General features: G+C 40.5%; 1 protein-coding gene across 1 annotated transcript in view; it reads left to right on the top strand.

Moving 5' to 3' along the window:
- si:dkey-122a22.2 overlaps positions 1 to 19,672 on the top strand; it is a 29,782-nt gene that overhangs the window by 9,144 nt on the left and 966 nt on the right. Inside the window, exons 7-10 of the mRNA XM_040012722.1 lie at positions 2,069 to 2,143; positions 15,382 to 15,520; positions 19,338 to 19,420; positions 19,568 to 19,664. Coding sequence (XP_039868656.1) covers positions 2,069 to 2,143; positions 15,382 to 15,520; positions 19,338 to 19,420; positions 19,568 to 19,664 — 394 coding nt within the window. The remainder of the gene's footprint in view (positions 1 to 2,068; positions 2,144 to 15,381; positions 15,521 to 19,337; positions 19,421 to 19,567; positions 19,665 to 19,672) is intronic.

The following is a 19,672-nucleotide window of genomic DNA, read 5'->3' as shown; positions in this document are numbered from 1 at the left end:
AAAAGGTCGGAATTGATGGAGAGTGGGGTTGCCTAAATGGTTTAGGTTACATTTTAAATGTGTCGTTTTTTTGTTTATCCATATGGATGGATGGAGGGGGCAAGCTGGCAAAGTTTGTCATGTGCAGTTTCTGACAGGCTACTTCACAACAAAACAATTGCAGGTTGGTCTTAGAGGGCAAACAGAATAATTTCACTCGATTCATGGGTTACCCGACTGGTTGGGAAGGGAAAGAGCTGCCGTGTTGTCCGCCGTGGCTCCCAGTCGCTATAGTTAGCCTACTATGCCTACTCCAAGTAGTCCTATGTCATGCCGCTGCTACACGCCTCACAACAAATGAACTGCAAGCGTGTTCACGTGACACGGTGACAGTGAAAAAGCGACAGGGTTCGGGTGTCTTTGAAGAAGGGGCACAAATCAAGCCATTATTTTCACACCTTTTTAAATCGCGCAGCTTTAAAAAAAAAAAAAAATCACGTCTTTCAAAAGGGCACTTTTTTGGACTGAGGGCAAAAGGGCAAGTGCTTCAGCACCACCTCGTCTCTATCTGTGCACGCCAGTGTTGCAAAGAGTGAACTACCACTGGCAAAATTTAGCAGTCTTTGCAAACTTCAAAAAGCAAATGGCCTAGATCTTGGTTCCACTTGTCTCTTACCTGTGACTTCAGCGGAAATTTCAAATTCAGGATCTGACACAGACTGATTCATGTCCTGCACAGTTCTTACAAGTTCATAGAAATTTCTGTTCAATTAGAACCAAGTATTTGAGTTGATGATTGTAATTTTTATACAATGTTGTAATTTGTTTTTCAACAATTTTTTGATTAATGTTTTGTTTCCTTTACAATATTATACTTTAATGTATAATATTGTAAAGGAAACAAAACAGGAAACAAAACATCAATCAAAAAATTGCTCTCTTTTTTATTCGGGCTACTTACATTTATTTTGGGCTACCAAAAACTGAAGAGTCCCTGCCCGAAGGGCTACTAGGGATTTTGAAATTTTGAGAGCCCTGAGATATATTTATTTTTTTAATTACTTTTGTTTCAGCAACATTAAATTTAAAAACTGTACTTTTGAGTTAAAATATCTATTTATAATTTTATTAAATGACAAATTAAAAAGGCATGAACATTTTTTTTTGTATCGAAAAAATATCGAACCGTGACACCAAAGTATCGAACCGAACCGAACCGTGAATTTTGTGTATCGTTGCACCCCTAGTGAAAATGGTTAGAAAGGGGCTTCTAGGGAGCAGCTCCTTTGGAAAGTGCCTGGACGCGTGGCAGAAGATGTCCTTGAGGGGGATATCGGCCAAATTTAAATGACTTATTTTGGGGAATTTTAGCGGCTGATTAAATCACACCTTCTGTAGCTTTTTGTCCTGGGACACAAAATAAAAACTTGGAAAATGTATAACTTGAATCTGTATCTTGCAAGTCCCCCAACTTTGTCCATGCTATATGTTAGAGACGACTGTATACTGTGGATTAAGACATACTACACTACCAGCCTACTGTGTGAGTAACTGACTTAAAGTACAGCGCTGGTGGTAATTAATGTCATGCTAAAGATAAGACAAAAATAAAATGTGTGTTACTATTTAAGAGTCCTTCATGTCCTCAGCAAAATTTAAAGAAAGCTCATGTTGGTTGATAGAGATTTAGGAGTTCTTGACCTCACATGTTAAAATATATCCCAGTATACGTTCCCATCATCTCACATGACTCACCCTTTTCAGAGACAACGAGGTGATTAACGTGACAAGCAGCCCGTACCAGGGATGAAAGATTTAGGATTCAATCAGGCACAATGTTGCTGCTGTTAAGGGAGAAAATTAAGAAGTGGTGAGTGGATGACACCTTTCCAAATGGAAATATTACCTCGGGATCTGGTGTATGCGTGTGGTCATCTGTCTGTGGGGATAAATCTCCAGGAAGACAAATGAGATGGCGCCATCCATCTCACGCTCATTACTTCCCAGGCCAGGAGGGTAAAGTGGACAAGAGTAGTCAATGAGTCGTTGTTCATCCGACTGTGTGTGTGTGTCCTCTTGTTGTCCTCAGGCAAGTGTCAGACCTGGTGCTGATTGATCCCATCCCAGAGGACATTTTTGAAGAGGACAAGTGGAAGGAGTACTGGTGAGTTTGTAGTGGAAGGCTTCAGAGGACTGAGTTGGAAGAAGGAAAAAAAAGTAAAGATGCAAAGGAGAGTGAGAGAGAGAGAAGATGGAAACATGTCGAAGAAGCAAAAACTGGGAAGGGATGTAGAGTGGGAAAGAAGATTGAGAAAAGAGGAGCGTGGAAAAGGGAGCGAGAAGGATGATAACAGCTCTGAGGGGCAGAGAGGAGGCAGATAAAAAAGCGAGAGGCAGGGAAGAGGTGAAAAAAAGGGAACTGTATCAAGAAAAAAGAGGATTAGCATGAGGGGAAGGGAGGCAGAGGCGCTAGCGAGTCAAACTCTTCCCTTACTGGCATTTATGGCAAGAACAATTGATTATTTTTAATGGGTGGGGCTCATTAGCGTGATTAATTGGAGGCCACAGAAACTCATTAGCTGATTGCGCTCACTTGAGCAGGGAACAGATGAGGGGGAAGCCGGGGTTGTGGTGGTGGTCGGAACTGAGTGACAGACAGTGGAATAGCTCTGCTTTAATCCTCCGAGCGAGATATATGTCAAGTCAGTGTCACAGCATATATCTCATTATGCATTAATTATCATACGCGAGGTGTTAAGTGGGGGGTTGGTTGTTATTAATGATAAGCAAGAGTTCAGAGCAGGACTGTTGGTACCAGGTATGCAGTGCTAACTGTGTTTGTTTACAAGTACGGAGCATGGAGTGAAGCTATTAAAAGGTATTTCTCTGCTGAAGAGATTATAATTAATCAGATGTACAGTTTTGCCACTGGGATGGCTACGCGATAAACAAACCTCTAGAGTGCAGTTTTAGTGTATTTGTTGTCACCAGGTACAAAACAGAAGTTCATGCTCAAAACCTGAGAGACATTATTGTTTCATTGATAAATGATTTGAAATGTATTTATATTTATGTGCATTTTGTTTTCTTTACGTGGTCTTGAACAATAGTTCTTCAGACTTTCTGAAGGTCTCTGAGAATTTCTTTAGACGTTGGCTGCTTTTTCACTCACTCACAGTCCAAGTCAGAGTCAAATATTAAATATATTTAAAAAATATTTTTTTGTTTGTTAAGCTACTTCAGATGGACCAATGGGTCATTCAAGCATAATTGAATGGTTCTAACTAAAGGAGTGAACCAGCGTGGTGTGTCCACATAATAGACAACACAGAACCCAACAGCCTATATACCAGCAGCTTGTTGTAAAACACATCATTTTTTTGCATTTCGAACATTTTTGAACAACATTAAGATTGTCTGTTTGCAATCAGTGATTCCCAAAGAACTATTCGCTGAAAACTCAGCTTATCTTTCCTTGGTGTGCAGTGTGTCCTTAAAATAATGAGGAAACTGGACAAGTGGAGAACAAAAGAAATGTCGGGCCATCTGCAGAACCTAAAAGTTGTGTACTTAAGAAATAGAAGAAAATCCAGCAAAGACATGACACAGCCCTTGAGATATTCATCTGGATCTTCAGTTGATCGTTCTATTGTTTACTGAAGCTTCATCAGAAATGATCTCAGTGGCTGTCAGGAAGCCATTCTTAAGGAAGTGAAACAAGGAAAAAAGGCCTCATTACTAAAGACTGGACTGAAAGTCAGTAAGAAAAAGTCTGATAGAGCGATGAAAAGATTTGACAGTTGCCAAAATTGAATTATGAGTGTAAAAAAGTGCATTCAGATTTTGATCCACCATGCAGTACCATCTGGAAAGCGTGTGATTGATTTTTCAGTGTTACAATGACCCCAAACTTTATGTCAATGCAATAAAAGCATATCTGGACAGAAAAACACACAATTGCTACCAAACACTATCAGTCAGTGCGGCAGAGTCAGTGTGAAGGAGTGTGGCATCATCTTGATTTAGAAGGCATCCGCCGTCCAAATGAGAGCATCGAATAGTCGCCTGGAGAAATCTTGAAGACTTCTCATAGAAATTATAATTATTTCTTTTTTCTTAAGCTGCCAATTGTCGGACTTTTAGATCCTTACATTTTTGGTTGGCACTTGATAAATACCCCTGCTTTTTGGATTGTATTTAGCAGTGGATCTGGCATTCACCTGGGTCCTGTGCAGGTAAATGCCAGGATCCCAAGTTTCCCAGCAGAGCGTTGAGCTGTGTGAGGTGATCAGATGTGGATGATTGGTGTACACTGAAGCTTGATTAAAGAAGTCCATGATTTTTTACGAGTACTGTGGTAGATTTGCTTTGGTATAAATTGTTTCCACCATAATTTTATACTTTAGACACGCTTTCATTAACATAACTGAATAGAAATGAGCTTTATAAAAATAACATTTATTTATTTATTTATTTATTTTTCACCAGAGTTGATTAGTTAAATCTTAATTAAATTCTGGCCTTATTAAAAATCAAACTCGCTTGTAATTTTTCACAGTTATCCAAAAGTAATTCTAGATTTATGCCCCAATAAAATTAATTTGTATCGTACAAAAATAATCATTTTGAGGGACTACATTGGTTTAGCATAAAATAAACTAGCCAGATACTGAGCTTTGGAGAACCACAAGTTACCATTAAAGGTTTTAAATTGGCAAATAAACATGTTTATCACATCTTCGTTTCCTGTGCAAAAATTCTGCTCGTATATCTTTGTACAGATATAATTAATAAAGGATGCAAGGAGAGGCAAATCAGTTAGAACAGATGCAGACGTAAAGGACTGCATATGGCATAAGAATCAGTGGTGAAAGGAAGGTTATTTAGTTGTTCCTATGAAATGTTGCAACCACAGCTCTGTCTGCCAGTATTAGGCCACAGCCTGTATAAGGAAGAGTGAAGGCAGATAAGAAATGGATCCCTGAAAATGGCCTAATTTGTACGGGACTCAAAGTGGAGCAGCACCATTTATCAGGGGTATGTGTTCAATTATCCTCTGATTAATAGGCATTCATTTCACTGGGTACATGACACGGCAGCAACGATCCAATTACTCTATGGCTGATTTCATTTATATATTGCTTCTCCAAAGACTTACAGTTTAAAGAAACAGCTCCATCATCTGCGCTTTGATTTCCATGGATGACTAAGTAGGAATGAGGGAAACTGCACGAAGACCCAAAGCATGTTCAGCACCAGTCCGCTCACGCCAGCATCACCACACCACTGACATTCTTGCGTTACTTCATCATTTTCCTTGTTTTACCTTGTTTGTTTCACAAACTTGCATGTCTTCTCCGTCTTCGATGTAGATTTATTAGCTGTATGAGGTCTTATATTATTTGGTGGACAAGATAAGTAATGCAGGAGGGAGCAGGACTGCACCTGAGCAGGATTGTGGGGAGACCGTATCAGCTTTGCTCTGGGACTGGAGGATTTACACATCAAAGACCAGCTCATTAACAGCGGCTCTCTCCCAAAATTAGTTCTGTTACATCCTACAAAATGAATCGGCCCCATCTCCTGAGAATGCCGTGTGTGTGTTCGTGCGCGTGTAGGCGTTTGCTTTTGCACACTTGTTGTAAAGGGTCAGCTTTCTTACTTGGGATTTTGGGCTGCAGACATCGCAGCATGTGTCGCTTTGCTTGCGAGCATAGATAATACCGCCTGATGAAAAATCAAGCAGAGGGTCTATCACTGAGATTAGGAGAAGCCTCGGCGTACGTCTGGACAAATTGCATTCGGCACAAAAGCCGGCCACGGGTCGGAGTCACTCGGCACCGTCCGTTTTTGTTTCACCAGTGTGAGCAGAGAATAATTTTCGTCTTTCCACTTGAAAAAGGAGCCTTATTTCTTTAATTTAAACCAATCTCTCAGTATCTGTTTGTGTGAGCATGTTAATAGATTGGAGTGTGAAATGCATTTCTGAGGCTTTGGTCTTGCTTTATCTGGACTTTGAATATAAAGCCTTTTTTTCATAGACTGAAAAAAAATCAGATAATCTTTTATTTTTTATTTAATCCATAACAGCAGCATTACATGACTGATTGGTCTGAATACTGAACGTTTACTGACAGTGATGTGATCCCATGTAGTGATCTCCATGACATAATCATGTCCATTTTTAATACAGTGCTGTGTCAGGGCATTAAGATCATGGGCACTCAGTATTCATTTTTCAGCCTTGAGATTTCTCCAGATTTTCTGAATCTTTTGATGATATTATATCCTGTCAATGAAGCGATATTCAAAGAAAACCGTTCTGAAATTGTTCCACAATTTTAGAGATATGCTTTTTTTGCAGTTAATGAAACTGACCTCTCTAAGATGTTCTTTTGGTACCCAGTCGTGTGACTGACATGTTGCCAATTAAAGTAATTAGTTGCGAGATGTTTTCTTTTAGTACAACTTACTTTTCCAGCCATTTGTTGCTGCCGTCCTAATTTTTTTCAGATGCATTACTTATCTCTATATTTATTCCAATCCTCTCTGTATATACCAAATCCCTGTAATCCTACCTCGATATCAACTACTGGTGTATTTATAGGTAAATAATACGTTAAGCATTTTCCAATAGCACAGCACTTAATTCTTGCAGCTTATTTTGAAGGCTACAAATATTCAGATGAGCAATTTTTAAACTTTTCTTTTAAAGATGTCTAATAGCTTATAGTTTAATTCCACTGGCATCCTGATTTTAATATTATTACATTAAGATGAACCACCAAAGTTTCTCTTACAAAGAGCCGATCGTAGCTGCTTACAGCATAACTGCCCTTTGCTCCAGCGTCGAGTTCAAGTTCAAACTTCCTGTAGCCGTTTCAACAACACGGTTTATTAGAATTTGTCCTTCGTGTGCTCACACACACCACAAGTCACATCCAACAAAACACAACAAGGCAGGTAAAAGTTCAAATCTTTTCTTTCTCAGTCATTCATAAACAGTAGTGTGTTCCCATTTTTTTTTTTTTTTCATGATGACTTCCTGATCCTTGATCTACAGGAATTCACTATGATGCTTCGAGCTCTTATCTAAGTCTCTTAACTTTCCCCTGTCTATGACTTTGTTCAGTTTGAACTTGATTGGCGTCCGTTTTTAGCCTGGTGATTAGTAGTTCACGCACCCTTGAATCCTCTGAGCAATCTCAGGTTATTCCATCAATCATGTCATTCCTTTTGCTTTGGTTTTTTCAGCTTAATCCAAACACTCGACTAGGAAATTGGTTCTTTTGTTTTATGAATCAAGTATTGTATCTGTAAAGAATCTAAATGGTGATTCTTCTCTTTTTAACTCCTCATATATTTTTTTGCTGAGCAAGCATTTCTTTGAGAAAGACCGAATGTACAAACTCTGCCTCAGTTACCGTCCTCTCGCTTGTCCATGTTGTCTGTTTTTTCTCATTTCCTGTCTTTCTCTCGCTCTGTAATGATGGATGAAAACTGTGCTGACAGTCAGACTGCCCTGACTCTCTAGATGGCCATTTAATGATCAGAGATTCCAGCTGGAATGAGACAGATAACAGCAGAGTTGGTGTTAAGTACCAAAACAATTACACTAACAATGCTGCATTTAAAGCAAGAGTTTTGCTGTGGTTTTACACACTCCTGTCTTCTGCAGCCAGGCGTGAACACATGTGATATAAAACTAATTTAAGCCATTGGGAATATATTTGCTCAGAGAGCAGAAACAGAGGGGAGTGGTCTTGTCTAATGGGATGGTCCTTTTAATGAATGCTGATTGACTGACAGACGCTCCGTTTTAATGTACTATTACTGTGTTTAGTGTAACTCAGTCCTCAGAGGAGCACTGCTTGAACATCTCTTTATCCCTTTCCTCTCAATCTCAGGTCTTTTAAGTGTTTCTAATTATTAGGTGTGTTTTTAGTTTTTGGTGTTTGAATCTATTATCATGTTTAGAACAGAAGAATTCCATCTGAGACCGTCCCAACAAGTTTATGTGCGCGTGCTGTATAAATCCAGCATATTTTCAGTACATTCTGTTGCTGTAAATTAGAATACATGATGCATGTAAAGAGGAAGATGAAGGAGGTTGTTCTGTAGAGTGTCTCACTGTGGGCCTGACAGCTGTGGCAGCGGGCCTGGATCTAACCCTGAGTGAGTTAGGAGTCCCAAAGTGAAAATGACACTTTGTGCACCATTCATCATCCCGCTGCTCATTAATATTCTCCACAAAGCATGGACACAGACAGACTCCGAGTCATGATAACACAAACATTTATGCATGCACGTACTCTATATTTGCACATCACACGCTGCTGGCCGCACAGCGTGCCGCGTTGTGCAGCAGTTAGACACGTTTCGCGGCTCACCTGGCGCCTGCTCTGCATGACGGGCAGCGTATGACTGTCGTTTTGATTGACGACCCTTCGGCCGCTCACAGCTGCTGCTGGCGTGATTTATAAGCCAGACAGGTTCAGTCCAAGTGTTTCCATCCCGTCCACCCTGCACTTCGTTAGTGGATAAATTTACAGGCGTAACAGAATTTTCTCTCCTCCCCCCTACTTCTGTATGGTCCCTTCCCTTATTGTGATATTTAAACCTTCCAATTATACTCAGATTGCTACAGCAGTAATTTAATACTTTAAGTGGCGTTATGTAATCTCTGAGCTCTCTTGCTCCCTGTCTCCTTTATCCTTCGTTGGTAAACAGCTGCAGCAGTGACGACATGCCCACTTGCCCCCTCAGAGCCCATTCGCTTTCAGCGTCAGTTTGCGTTCAATAACTCACTGGAGAACAGCCCTGCTCTAAAACCTCCTCGGGGATCCTCTGCTGAGATTGGCAGCAACCACCCAGCCCCGGGCTGCTGTATGGTGGGAGCACGGGAAGGGAGTAGAGACTATATTTAATATGAGGAAATATGTCTTGGGGTATGTTTTGTGACATGATAATAAGGCTAGTCAAGTTACACAACACAGTTTCTTCACATATACAGCATGGGTTCTCATCCATTGCTTCATAAGTGTGTCATTCATTATGAATCACACTGTGGTTCTGAAATGGCTCCCACTGTGGCAAGAGCTTCCTGCTGTCTTTCCCTGACTCAGCTGTTCACTGAATCCCCGATGAGTCAGGAATACCAGTTAATTGTAATTAGAACCACTGTAAGCGTAACTATTGCTGTTATGCTGCGCTAATGAAACAGGGCTGTCCCGGCCCCTGTGTATTTACCCCAGTGTAACCTATAGTGTTGATGCAGGGAGGAGCAGGCAGGGAACTGACCGTGGTGCAACACTGGCACCTTGTGGTTGTGCTCAGTATTACATGTCTGTGTTTAACTTTTCCTTTTAATTTAGACAATTATTCCAAGTTATTATGCTCTTATTTCCTGTTTGGAAGGATTCTTAACACTTAAGAAAATGTTTTGCTTGCGAGGTTTCAAAGTGCGTCTCGTACAAATGATGGGTTGGTAATCAAGTGAGATGAACTGGCTTCCAGAGCTGGAAGGAAATCATGGATATTGAGGACTGATTGAAGACAGTGTTTTTATTATTGTTATATGTTATTCATTAGAAAAGGTGAAACGTTCAAAATGAAAAGTAGGATGTCACAGAACCTGGCAACCATCTTGGTAATGCCCCTGGGCACTTATTTGTATAGTTATTGAATCCAGTATTTAAATGAAAGTTTTGAATTTTAGAGCTTAATGGCACTGGAAATAAACAACAATAACAACAAAGCTGCATACGGCTATTTAAATAAAATGTATTATTATTATTATGTATAGAATCACTAGTCAAATCTGATTTGGGGGGGAAAAAAATCAAGATATAAAAAATATTTTAAAAAAAACTCTACAAGTTGTTCTGAAAACAGAGTATGGACAGAACCAGCATCTCATACTCAGTTTTCCATTATGGATGCAGTAAGACGAGAATAACAGTAAGTGCTCTGACCTACACCTTTAAAACAATAATGAGTAAAAATATCTGCCAGCACATCGTTGAAAGTGTCGTGAATCTCTGCTGTTTGCCTGCATGCTCAGATTTTTCCCTGCGCTGTTGTTAATTGTCTCTTTGGGCTCAAAGAGCTCTCCCATACATTAGTGCTCGCTGAGTGCTGTCTCTCCCGCTCTAATGTCTCTGGAAAAACACATATTTAAGTGGAGTTAAGGGACTTTAATATGAAATTGGTTAGCAACAGAAAATCTAGCTGGAATTCTTTTACTTTGTCAGTGAACGTCTGCCGATCCCTTCCTACCTTCCTAAAGCTAGTGTACTCTCTTTTAACGTGTAGTATGTCCAGAGAGTATTCACAGCACTTCACTTGTTTAACATTTAGTCATGTTACAGCCTTATTCCAACATGGATCTAATTTTCTTTTCACTTTAAAATTCTGCACACGAGACCTCGTAACACAAACTGGAAAGGTTTGGTTGAAGTTCTTGCAAATGTTTTCAAAATATAAAACAGTACATCAGTATCAGTAACCTTTGTTCAGTACTTTGTTGCAGCAATTACAGCCTCAGGTCTTTCTAAATATGATGCTACGAGCTCTGCTCACCTATTTTTATTTATTTTTTGGCAGTTTCTCTTATTCTTCTTTGCAGACTCTCTCATCAGCCTGGATGGGGGAGTGTCAGTGCACAACTATTTTGAGATCTCTCCAGAGATTTTCAATCAGGTTTAAGTCTGGGCTCTGGCTGGGCCACTGAAGGACATTCACAGAGAGATCACTTCTTTGTTATGTTGGCTGCATGTTTAGGGTTGGTGTCCTGTTAGAACCTTTGGCCCAGTCTGAGATCCAGAGTTATCATCAAGGTTGTCTTTGTACATCATCTTTCCCTCAACCCTGACTAGCTCCATGATGCTGCCACCATCACACTTTACTGTAAGGATGATGTTGGCCAGATGATAAGCAGCGCCTGGTTTCCACAAGACATGACGCTCGTCATTCAGATCAAAGTGTTCAATCTGTGTTTCATCAGACTAGAGAATTTTGTCATGGCATGGTGTGTGAATATTTATGTGCATGTCATATTTCTATTTTAAATTGTTAATACATTTCAAGCAAACTTTTTTCTCATTATGGGGCATTGTGTGTAGAAACTTCCAGTGAAAAATTATTTAAATCTATTATGGAAAAAGGTTGAACTAGTGAAGCAGTGTAAGTACTGTCCAGGTTTGCTGTAAAAGATGATAAAACATTATAAGAATCAAACATAAAACCCGAATGTTGAATGTTAAAGGTAGAAATGTCCAGGTGTGATTCATTTCTATGTATTGAAGTATGTTGGAAACAGTTTAAATGTGAGTAGTGCTGCACAACACAAGGAGCATGTCTGTTTTATAAAGGTCGGGTTAAAATGTAAAGGTTACCTCACTCGTTTTTTTAATGTGTCGCAAATACAACGTAAGAAGTGGCAAAATGTCACTGTGCTGAGGTCTTACTTTTTTTCTGTCCTTGAAGGAGTAGCACTTCCTGTACTGGCTCGTTTTTCATCAAATGTTCGATTTTCTGTATTATTTCCATGTTTTAGTAAATTTTTTGGATGCATACAAAATATATACAAAAGGACAGTTTATTCAGGCTGGGCTGATTAATCTACACTGAAAGAGTCAGAGATAAAGGCACGTCCACGTTTATACGCCTGCCTTTTTCTAATGGTCTCTACCATTTTTTTTTTTTCTTAAGAAATCTTCCTTCGGCGTAATAGTTAGTTGAGCCCTCTGTAATAGTCCGTGTTTAAATGTTCTGTGCTCATTGTAATAGTTGGCAGAAGCTCGTGTAATAGTTCGTGTTTTGTGTGTGAGCAGGCTCTCAGGTAACAGAGGCCCTGCATATGAAATGAGATGGTAATGAGGAGGAGGAGGGGAGCCTTATCACTATTGGGCCAAATTCCGACAGTGAATTGCGCAGTTGTAACAAAAGTAACAGAGCGTCCATTCAGCCTGCACTAATCCAGATGGGAAAGTCAAACAGCAGAAAGTCCACGGCACAAACTCATTTCATCACTTTATTAATTTAGATATTGCCTCCTCGCTCCTGTGGGGAGAAGGGAAAAAAAAAAAAAAAAAGAGCCCCTCTGAAATGACCAACATCGGTGAGGCGTTTTGCTCTACATGGTTCCCCCACTTCGTCTCCTCCCGTTATCTGTTTAATTCATCCCGCCAATCTTGGCTGTCTTTACCCACTAAATTTCCCTTTGACACGCATGCCTTGCTTCGCATAATCCTCACTCGGGGGCAGAATTAAAAATGGAAAAAAAGAGGAGGGAATAGGACAGGTGGCTGGAGAATCCTTGAAATAATGTTCAATGCCAGACCCAGCAATGATTTGACCAGATTCGAATTGGAAGGCTGATAGGGAGATTTTTTTCCACCCCCCCCTCCTTTATTTTTGGAACCAAGGGGCAAGAAAAGGGTGACAGGTGGAAAATGTGCAGAGAATGAGAAGTCCCTTAAGAGCCAGGTCGAAGAGTCAGTTCTAAATTGTGGTGCCAGAATGACTTCAGGGGAAAACTGTGGAAAGGGAGATGAAAATGTCAAAATGTCACTCTCCGGAGGTCTGATTTGAAAAGTTTTCTCTGTCTACTGAAGACTGAGAATTAGAGCAGTAGTTTCTTTTCTTCCTCTGTCTGTATCCATTATTGACCCGAAGGGCGCGTTTCTTCCACCGTGAATATGGCAGATGTGTTATCTTTACACAGCTGCTGGTGGCAGCTGATCGTGCTTTCTCTGCTGTTATTTATCAGCTTTGTCTGACCAATCAGCGGTGATGTGCTTTGCTGGAGCAGAGCTCGATATGCCAAGCTGCTGTTCTTTGGGTACCGCATATCAACAACAGGTCAGATGGGTTCGTTTACACATGAAAGGTGCATGTTTGTGTTGGTGATATGATGTGAGCAGGATAATGGAAGGGAAACCTACATGTTGTGAAGTGCAGTTTCTTTGAAGCAATGCTGCCTTGTGCTGTTGTTATAATTCAAGTATTGGTAAGTTTGTGGAAAAGAGCTGATGACATTTTTGATTTATCTGAGGTATGTATTAAATGACAAGAGTCTAAAGCCATTCTAGTGGCTTTGTTAGGTTGTGTAAGAGTGTGTATGTATGTAGGGGGGTAACACTACACGATGTTTGGAACTTTAGGTCAGGGGTTTGACTTCCAGCTGTCACAGGCCAAGAGGCAATGTACACCCTGGGCAGGTAACCCGTCTGTCACAGGGCTAACACAGAGAGACAGTCAACCATTCACACCTGCGGCCACCAATTAAGCCACTAACTGCTTGTCTTTGGACTGTGGGAGGAAGCTAGAGGAGAGAACGCATGCAAACACAAGGAGACACAGAATGGCTCCACCCAGCTGGTGGATTAGAACCTTCTTGCTTTACATGCACACTGAAATGATGACTTCATCACCTTGATGCTCCAAAGTCTTTCTAAGTGCAGAATCGGACCGTGAGCGGTCACAGACCCTCAACTTCGAAGCAACTGTTTCAGATGCAGCAAGACAGCAAATTCATTGGATGTGATTACAGTAATTTTCTTGCTTCAGCCTTCAGTGTACTGCAGCATAAAAGAAAACGACCCTTCTCCTTAAATATTTGTACAATAATACTCAGTAGACATTTTCCTGATCAGATTATGGTCTCTCTTGCTAGTTTAAACTCTTAGTAAATACAAGATGATGTTAATTTTATACAGGTAAAGCAGGGTTATACTTTACGGCCCTGCTATCTTGTGATTTACAAGTTGTTGCTGTATTGTAGTGACTTGTTGTTGTTGTTTTTTCCATATCTGATCCTGGTTTACAAGCCAAAATTGCAATAGCCAAAGGACTCAAAGAATCCAATTGGTCACCCTGCAGTGGCTGGGAAGCATATAACCACACATTAAGTGCTGGCCAAATTAGAATTTCAGATGAAATTCAAATTGTAGTTCTTTTGTAGCCATAGGGAGCTAAATTCACACGCATTTGACCTAATGAATGAGATTTGTGCATTTTCTGCCAATCTAAGAATGCCTTTTTTCAGTGATTGGTCTACTTTGCTCCAGCCTATTTTGAGGATGACCCACAGAAACCAGAAAACACATGAAATATATGATAGTCATACATTCTTGAATACCTGGATTTGCCCTTTTGTTTTTGTTTTTTATTCTTTGTTTTAATAATTTAATATTTTGCAGTTGAAAAATGAACAATTTCTGTTATTTTTTTAAATCCCCAAACCAATTATTCCATTTGTAAAATGATCAATACTTAAGTGTTTAACCGTTCCTTAGCTGGGTGTAACGCAGGGGCTGAAAATGTATAGAACCTGTTCACAGTTGTTTCAGATGTTGGAACAGATAGGGCTATAACAGTGCTGAAATCTGATCCAGATCAGACTGAAGCAGGTAGGAGTGTCTCTCCGTGCAGGGGTACAGATCTGCAGTGTGCGTGCTCTATGTAGGGGCAGGGTGCGGGGCACGGCAATAGCGGCAGCAGTGGCGAGTGGCACTATTGATTGGGCTCTGCAGGCTGAAACCAGTCAATTCAGAGCACCAGTGAGCCGAAACCGATTGGGGCTCCTGAGTTACAAAATCCTGCAGCTCTACTTCTCTCACCTGCTAAAAAAGAACAAAAAACAAAACAGTATTTCTCATTCCCCAGGCAAATGTTTTCAAAGACAAATTTTAAGATTTATGGTTGAAAAAGACTTGAGGAAAAGCAAATAGTATGTGTGACATCGCTGGAGTTGTTACGTGTGGCCTTTCTCAATCATGGCACCATTCAGAGCCTTAGCGTGCTGCTTCGCGGTTTAAGACCATCTCAGTCATTTACAGCTGTGAACATTAGGCCTCTGAGGATGACCGCTCATTTAATGTGTGACTGTTGTAAATTGTTAATTACATTTATTCACAAACATGATTCAGTTTTCTTATCTTACCTGTGTTATAGTTCAGAGCAGGTAGCTTATAGCTTGTTTTATTGACAGAGTGCCTTAACTGCAACTGTAAGAACTTTTGAATCATTTTTCGTTTTGCTCTTTTGTCCTTTTCCCGGAAGAAAAAACACAGAACAAAGAAAAAAGTCAACTTAAACAGAACACAACACAGAATTTCAAATTGTACATATCTCTTTAACATTGTTTCTAACATGAGAAAGCGGTTGCTTTATGTGATAATCTGCGATGAACTGACATTACTGCAACAAGCTAGCTAACTAATGTCATGTAGCATTTAGCAAATACGCGAGCTAAATATTCCCAATTGGATATTAAATCTGGGTTCATGAGGAGGACAGAAACATGACACTACTGTAACGGTTACTGTCACGCTGTTACCACAGGACTTTAAAAAGCCGTAGCTGTTCTCCTGCTCAAGGTCTTGTCATTTTTTCCAGGTATGGTAAGGTGGTGCCTTCATTCCAAGCCAAGCAGTTTTCAGCGGCCACGGGGCTGAGCCGCATGCTGATCATACTGGGGGCCATTGAACCGACTGTGAAAGGCGAGAATGTCTCAGAAGAGGTCATTCAGCGACAGGTCAGGCTGACACACTATACAGTGTACATGCGTCTACAGTGAAGCACGTCCTCAACATTAAAACACTGAAATGTTGTGTGAATGTGACACAGCGAGTCTGGTGTGACTTTAAAGGGATTTGGGAGTATGTAACTAATGGTCAGGGTACAGAGGTACTATCATAACATGCCATCTTTGTAGGCTGAATACAGTTTTCCCCCTCCTCCTTTTTCATCTATAGCGCGTGTTCTTTTAACTGAATTAAAATCAGCAGTAAAAATTGATATCTTTCAGGCATTCAAATCTTTTCCCTCTCACCTTTTCCCGTGCAGCCACAGGATGGCGCTAATGCGAGAACAATCGCGTCTCCTCCTCAGCAGAGATGCGAGTGGGTGATGATAGCAGGAGCGTTTGTCTTCATAATGTCAGAGACTGTGAATTTGGCATGATATGACACGAGACATTTTAAATAAACCAAAATTGAACCCGTCTCCTGGAGCTGACACGATGCGTGATGCCCTGCATCTCGTGATGCCTGCTATATTGTAAAACCTGGCCTTTTGACAGGTCATACGGTGAGTGAGGAAGACGCTGTTAATAAAAGCTACAAGCGTCTTTTGCTGTGTATTGCAGATGAGTGTTTTTCCCCTATAGAGGAGGGAGGAGGGGTTATTTTGCATTCGTCCATACTCAGATTTGTCTGTGAATCACACATACAGCTGTGGCACTTCTGCCTGTCATGAAGTCCTGTAGTCATTTCCACGTCCTATTGAAAAACATCAGAGGCTCGGGGGTAGTAATGGATTTTGATGATGAACAACAACAAGCCAGTATCTTTAAAAGCACGGAGAAATGCTCTCTACACACTGATGCCTGTATTAGCAGAAAAACAAAGGCCGTGACAGTCATGTCAGGGACATTATAGACAGACTATTAGAGAGAAGTTAATTCCTGCTTCCTTTTTTTTTAACCCTTTTAATGAACTTTGAGTGACATTTTTCTAACATCTGCTCACATCTGCTCACTCGTCTCCTGCAGTTGTCTGTGCGATGCAGTGACGTATGCTAGGAGATGAATGAGAACAGTTCGTTAAGACGCCTTGTTCTCTGCTGCCAGCCACCCACGATTTGATGGCAGCAGTGATGAGGGACCTATTTCAGCTTTTCAAGTGTTACAGTTGTTGCCAAGGAGATAAGGACATCATTGTGCTTGAATTCTCCAAGGACAGAAAAAGGTTTTTTAGACGGGCTAGTGAAGGTTATAATGTACACACAGAGACTCACACACACATACACACTGGACTCAATATAGCATGCATTCCATTTCTCAAGGGCATGTACATGTAACCGCTGCTTAATTGAACTGGACCCGAATTGTTTGCCGCAGTGATGAAAGCACCAAAGGGTGTCTGGTTTCATTGCGTTCAGGTGACGGATGAAGTTAAAGGCGAGTTCTGCTCGATTTTGCAAATTCCCGTGAATTCTGAAGCGCGGTGAACTTTTTTCAGCCCGAGAACAAGAGACAGATTTCAGAAGTGTTATCAGTTTGTTCCTGCTCTGAGCTGCTCTGAGCTGCTCTGCTGAATGAGATGGACACTGCCTTCACTGCATTCAGATCGGCTTACTATAGAAAACGTTATCACTACTTTTCCCATCTTTTACAAATTATTCTGCTAATATAATTTTTCTGTGGCGGAAAGAAAGAAGTTGGGGGCGTTTTTGTTCTCACTGAAAGACATTGCATTGTGCATGGAGCTATTTGTCCAAGGATCTTGGGTTTTTAGACAAACATAAAAGGTTTGTATGAGTTGATATGGGATTAGAGGCATGTGAAGACAGGTAAAAAAGGTGACTGTGGAATAAGGTTATTCACATGCCCCCAAAATTGACTTGTTAATTCTTTAATTGGGATTGCTCAATTACCCATCAGCGGGTATGGGTACCTGCACATTTAGTTTTTTTTTTTTTTTACTTTTACTGTGCAAAAGTTATTCTAAAGACTCTTCAGAATTTTTTTCCATCATGCAACTCCAATCAATCTAGGGCTGCACGATTTTGCATAAAATGAGAATCACGATTTTTTGGCTTAGAATTGAGATCACGATTCTCTTTTCCAGTATAAATATTTATTGCACTTATTAACTGCACATCAAGGTTCCCGTTATTGGTGTTTGGTTGGTTGACCGGAACGGATTTTCTCCTGTCACTTTCTCCTCATCCCTGACGTGCTCTCTGTTGTTTTTTCCCTGCTAATTTTAGCATCACACGGCACAGCTTCTGTATCACGTGGTATAAGGCTCCGCCCTTGTCATTTGTTGAGCAGGAAGAGTGAGCGCTTGTTTTCATGCAGAGTACGTCCCGGATCAAAATGCGGTACAATCGTCATCGTCGTCTTTTTTTTTTTTTTTTTTTTTTTAATCGTTGTCATTTGGAAATGAGATCGCACATAAGTATGAATCGAGATCGCGATTTTCTAACGATTAATCGTGCAGCCCTTAATCAATCCCATCATATTCATCAACTAGCACCACAAAGACTCCAAACATTGATTCAGAAAGAACACAGGAAGAATAGGGAGTCCTGCAACTGATGTGAAAAATTATGTGAAAGGCAAAACACAGGCAGGAAGGTTTAGTTTTTATCTGTAAAGTGCACTTTGTATGAAGTGAAGTGTACAGTATTTTTACAAACATTAGTTCGCAAATTAGTGACATGAGTTCTCAAAAGGATATTTACTTTTAGTGTCTTATAATTTGCACAGAACTTTTTATGTATAAATCATTTTTTTAATGCGATTCATCACAACAAACTAGGTCTTCTGTTAATCTCACGTTTCTTCATTTAAGTTCTGTCCGATTCATAGATGCACCCTCTATAGGAGCTTTCAGCAGTGGTATTTAACCACACAAGCCACACATTGCTGCACATCAGTGAGCCTCGGTTGATTGAGACCGTGCTGCCGGTTTCACAGGTTATCCTTCTTTGGGCAACTTTTGGCAGGTAAACTGGAACAACATGGCGACAATTGCAGATGTTATCACCCAGTTTCTTTGCCATCACAAGTTGGCCAATGTCAGAGTTGATCAGATACTTGTGCTGCCCATTTTTATTGCGTGCCTGAGAAGAAATCAACGGTCTGTTCAGATCTGTGTTTGGCTGGAGTAACTAAATGCTTTCAGTCTCAAACGGGGAGAGAATGTTTCACCTGTGCAGTTTTGATGAGGTTAACAAGGATACGGTGGATGTTTGCACGCATCTACCTGAATGGTTAGTTTAGTTTTTGTTAAATAGTGACCATCAGCGACCGTGTTTTTTGTTTGTGTTCTCTTTTGTACGGTGGCCCTGAGAGGTCAAACGCTCCAACTTAAGAAAACACCAGCAAAGAGAAAAATGCTGCAAAAGCTCACAAAACACAACTGAAGTTTTTGGGGAGACGATAACGTGACGAAAGTGCAGAACCGAAAAGTTAACAGTAAACAGCGAAGATGTATCTACAATATGTTGGGAAAACGTGATTTTAAAACTCCCATTGCCCTTTTCTCCCTCACAACATCGATGAACTCTCTGAACTTTTAAGCGTGCCTCAGTGCAATCCTTCACTTTATTCCTTCTCTGTTTTTTTTTCCATTTCCACTGTGTTTGTGTGTGTGTGTGTGTGTGTGTGTGTGTGTGTGTGTGTTTTATGTGCTTTGGCAGCGTTTTTCTATTTGTTGGTGTTTTCTTAAGTTGGAGTCCATTTGACCTCTCAGGGCTGCCGTACATTTCTGATAACTGTGGAAATTCTTTGTTTTTGTTAGCCTGTATTGATCTTTCATGGGGTTTTTTTTCTGTTCCTACAGAAATACCTACAAAGTAACCCTGCACACCAAAGTGCTGCTGTCGATGAGCATTACTTTCTGAATGAAAGTGCAGCTCAAGTAAGGTATGGTAAAGATATGTAGACGCTTCTCCCCCCCCCCAGATTTTTCTGGATGGTTTTGCACATTTGCATGTGGAATTGAATTGAAGTGAACTTCAAAAATATTAAACAAAATTATTATTCTGTTTTTTTTTCCTTTTTCTTTCAAAGGGACATAACAAAGTTTAAGCCCCTCTCCAGCAGGACATCAGTGAGCGTGCTCACGGGGGACTCCTTTGACATGCAAATGCCAGAACACCTAAACCGAGTGAGTGC

This window comes from Simochromis diagramma, unplaced genomic scaffold (genome assembly GCF_900408965.1).
Source record: "Simochromis diagramma unplaced genomic scaffold, fSimDia1.1 OVJJ01000618.1, whole genome shotgun sequence".
NCBI classification, from domain to species: domain Eukaryota; kingdom Metazoa; phylum Chordata; class Actinopteri; order Cichliformes; family Cichlidae; genus Simochromis; species Simochromis diagramma.
The sequence above is the reverse complement of the archived record's forward strand: the minus strand, read 5'-3'. Positions and strand labels throughout refer to the sequence as shown.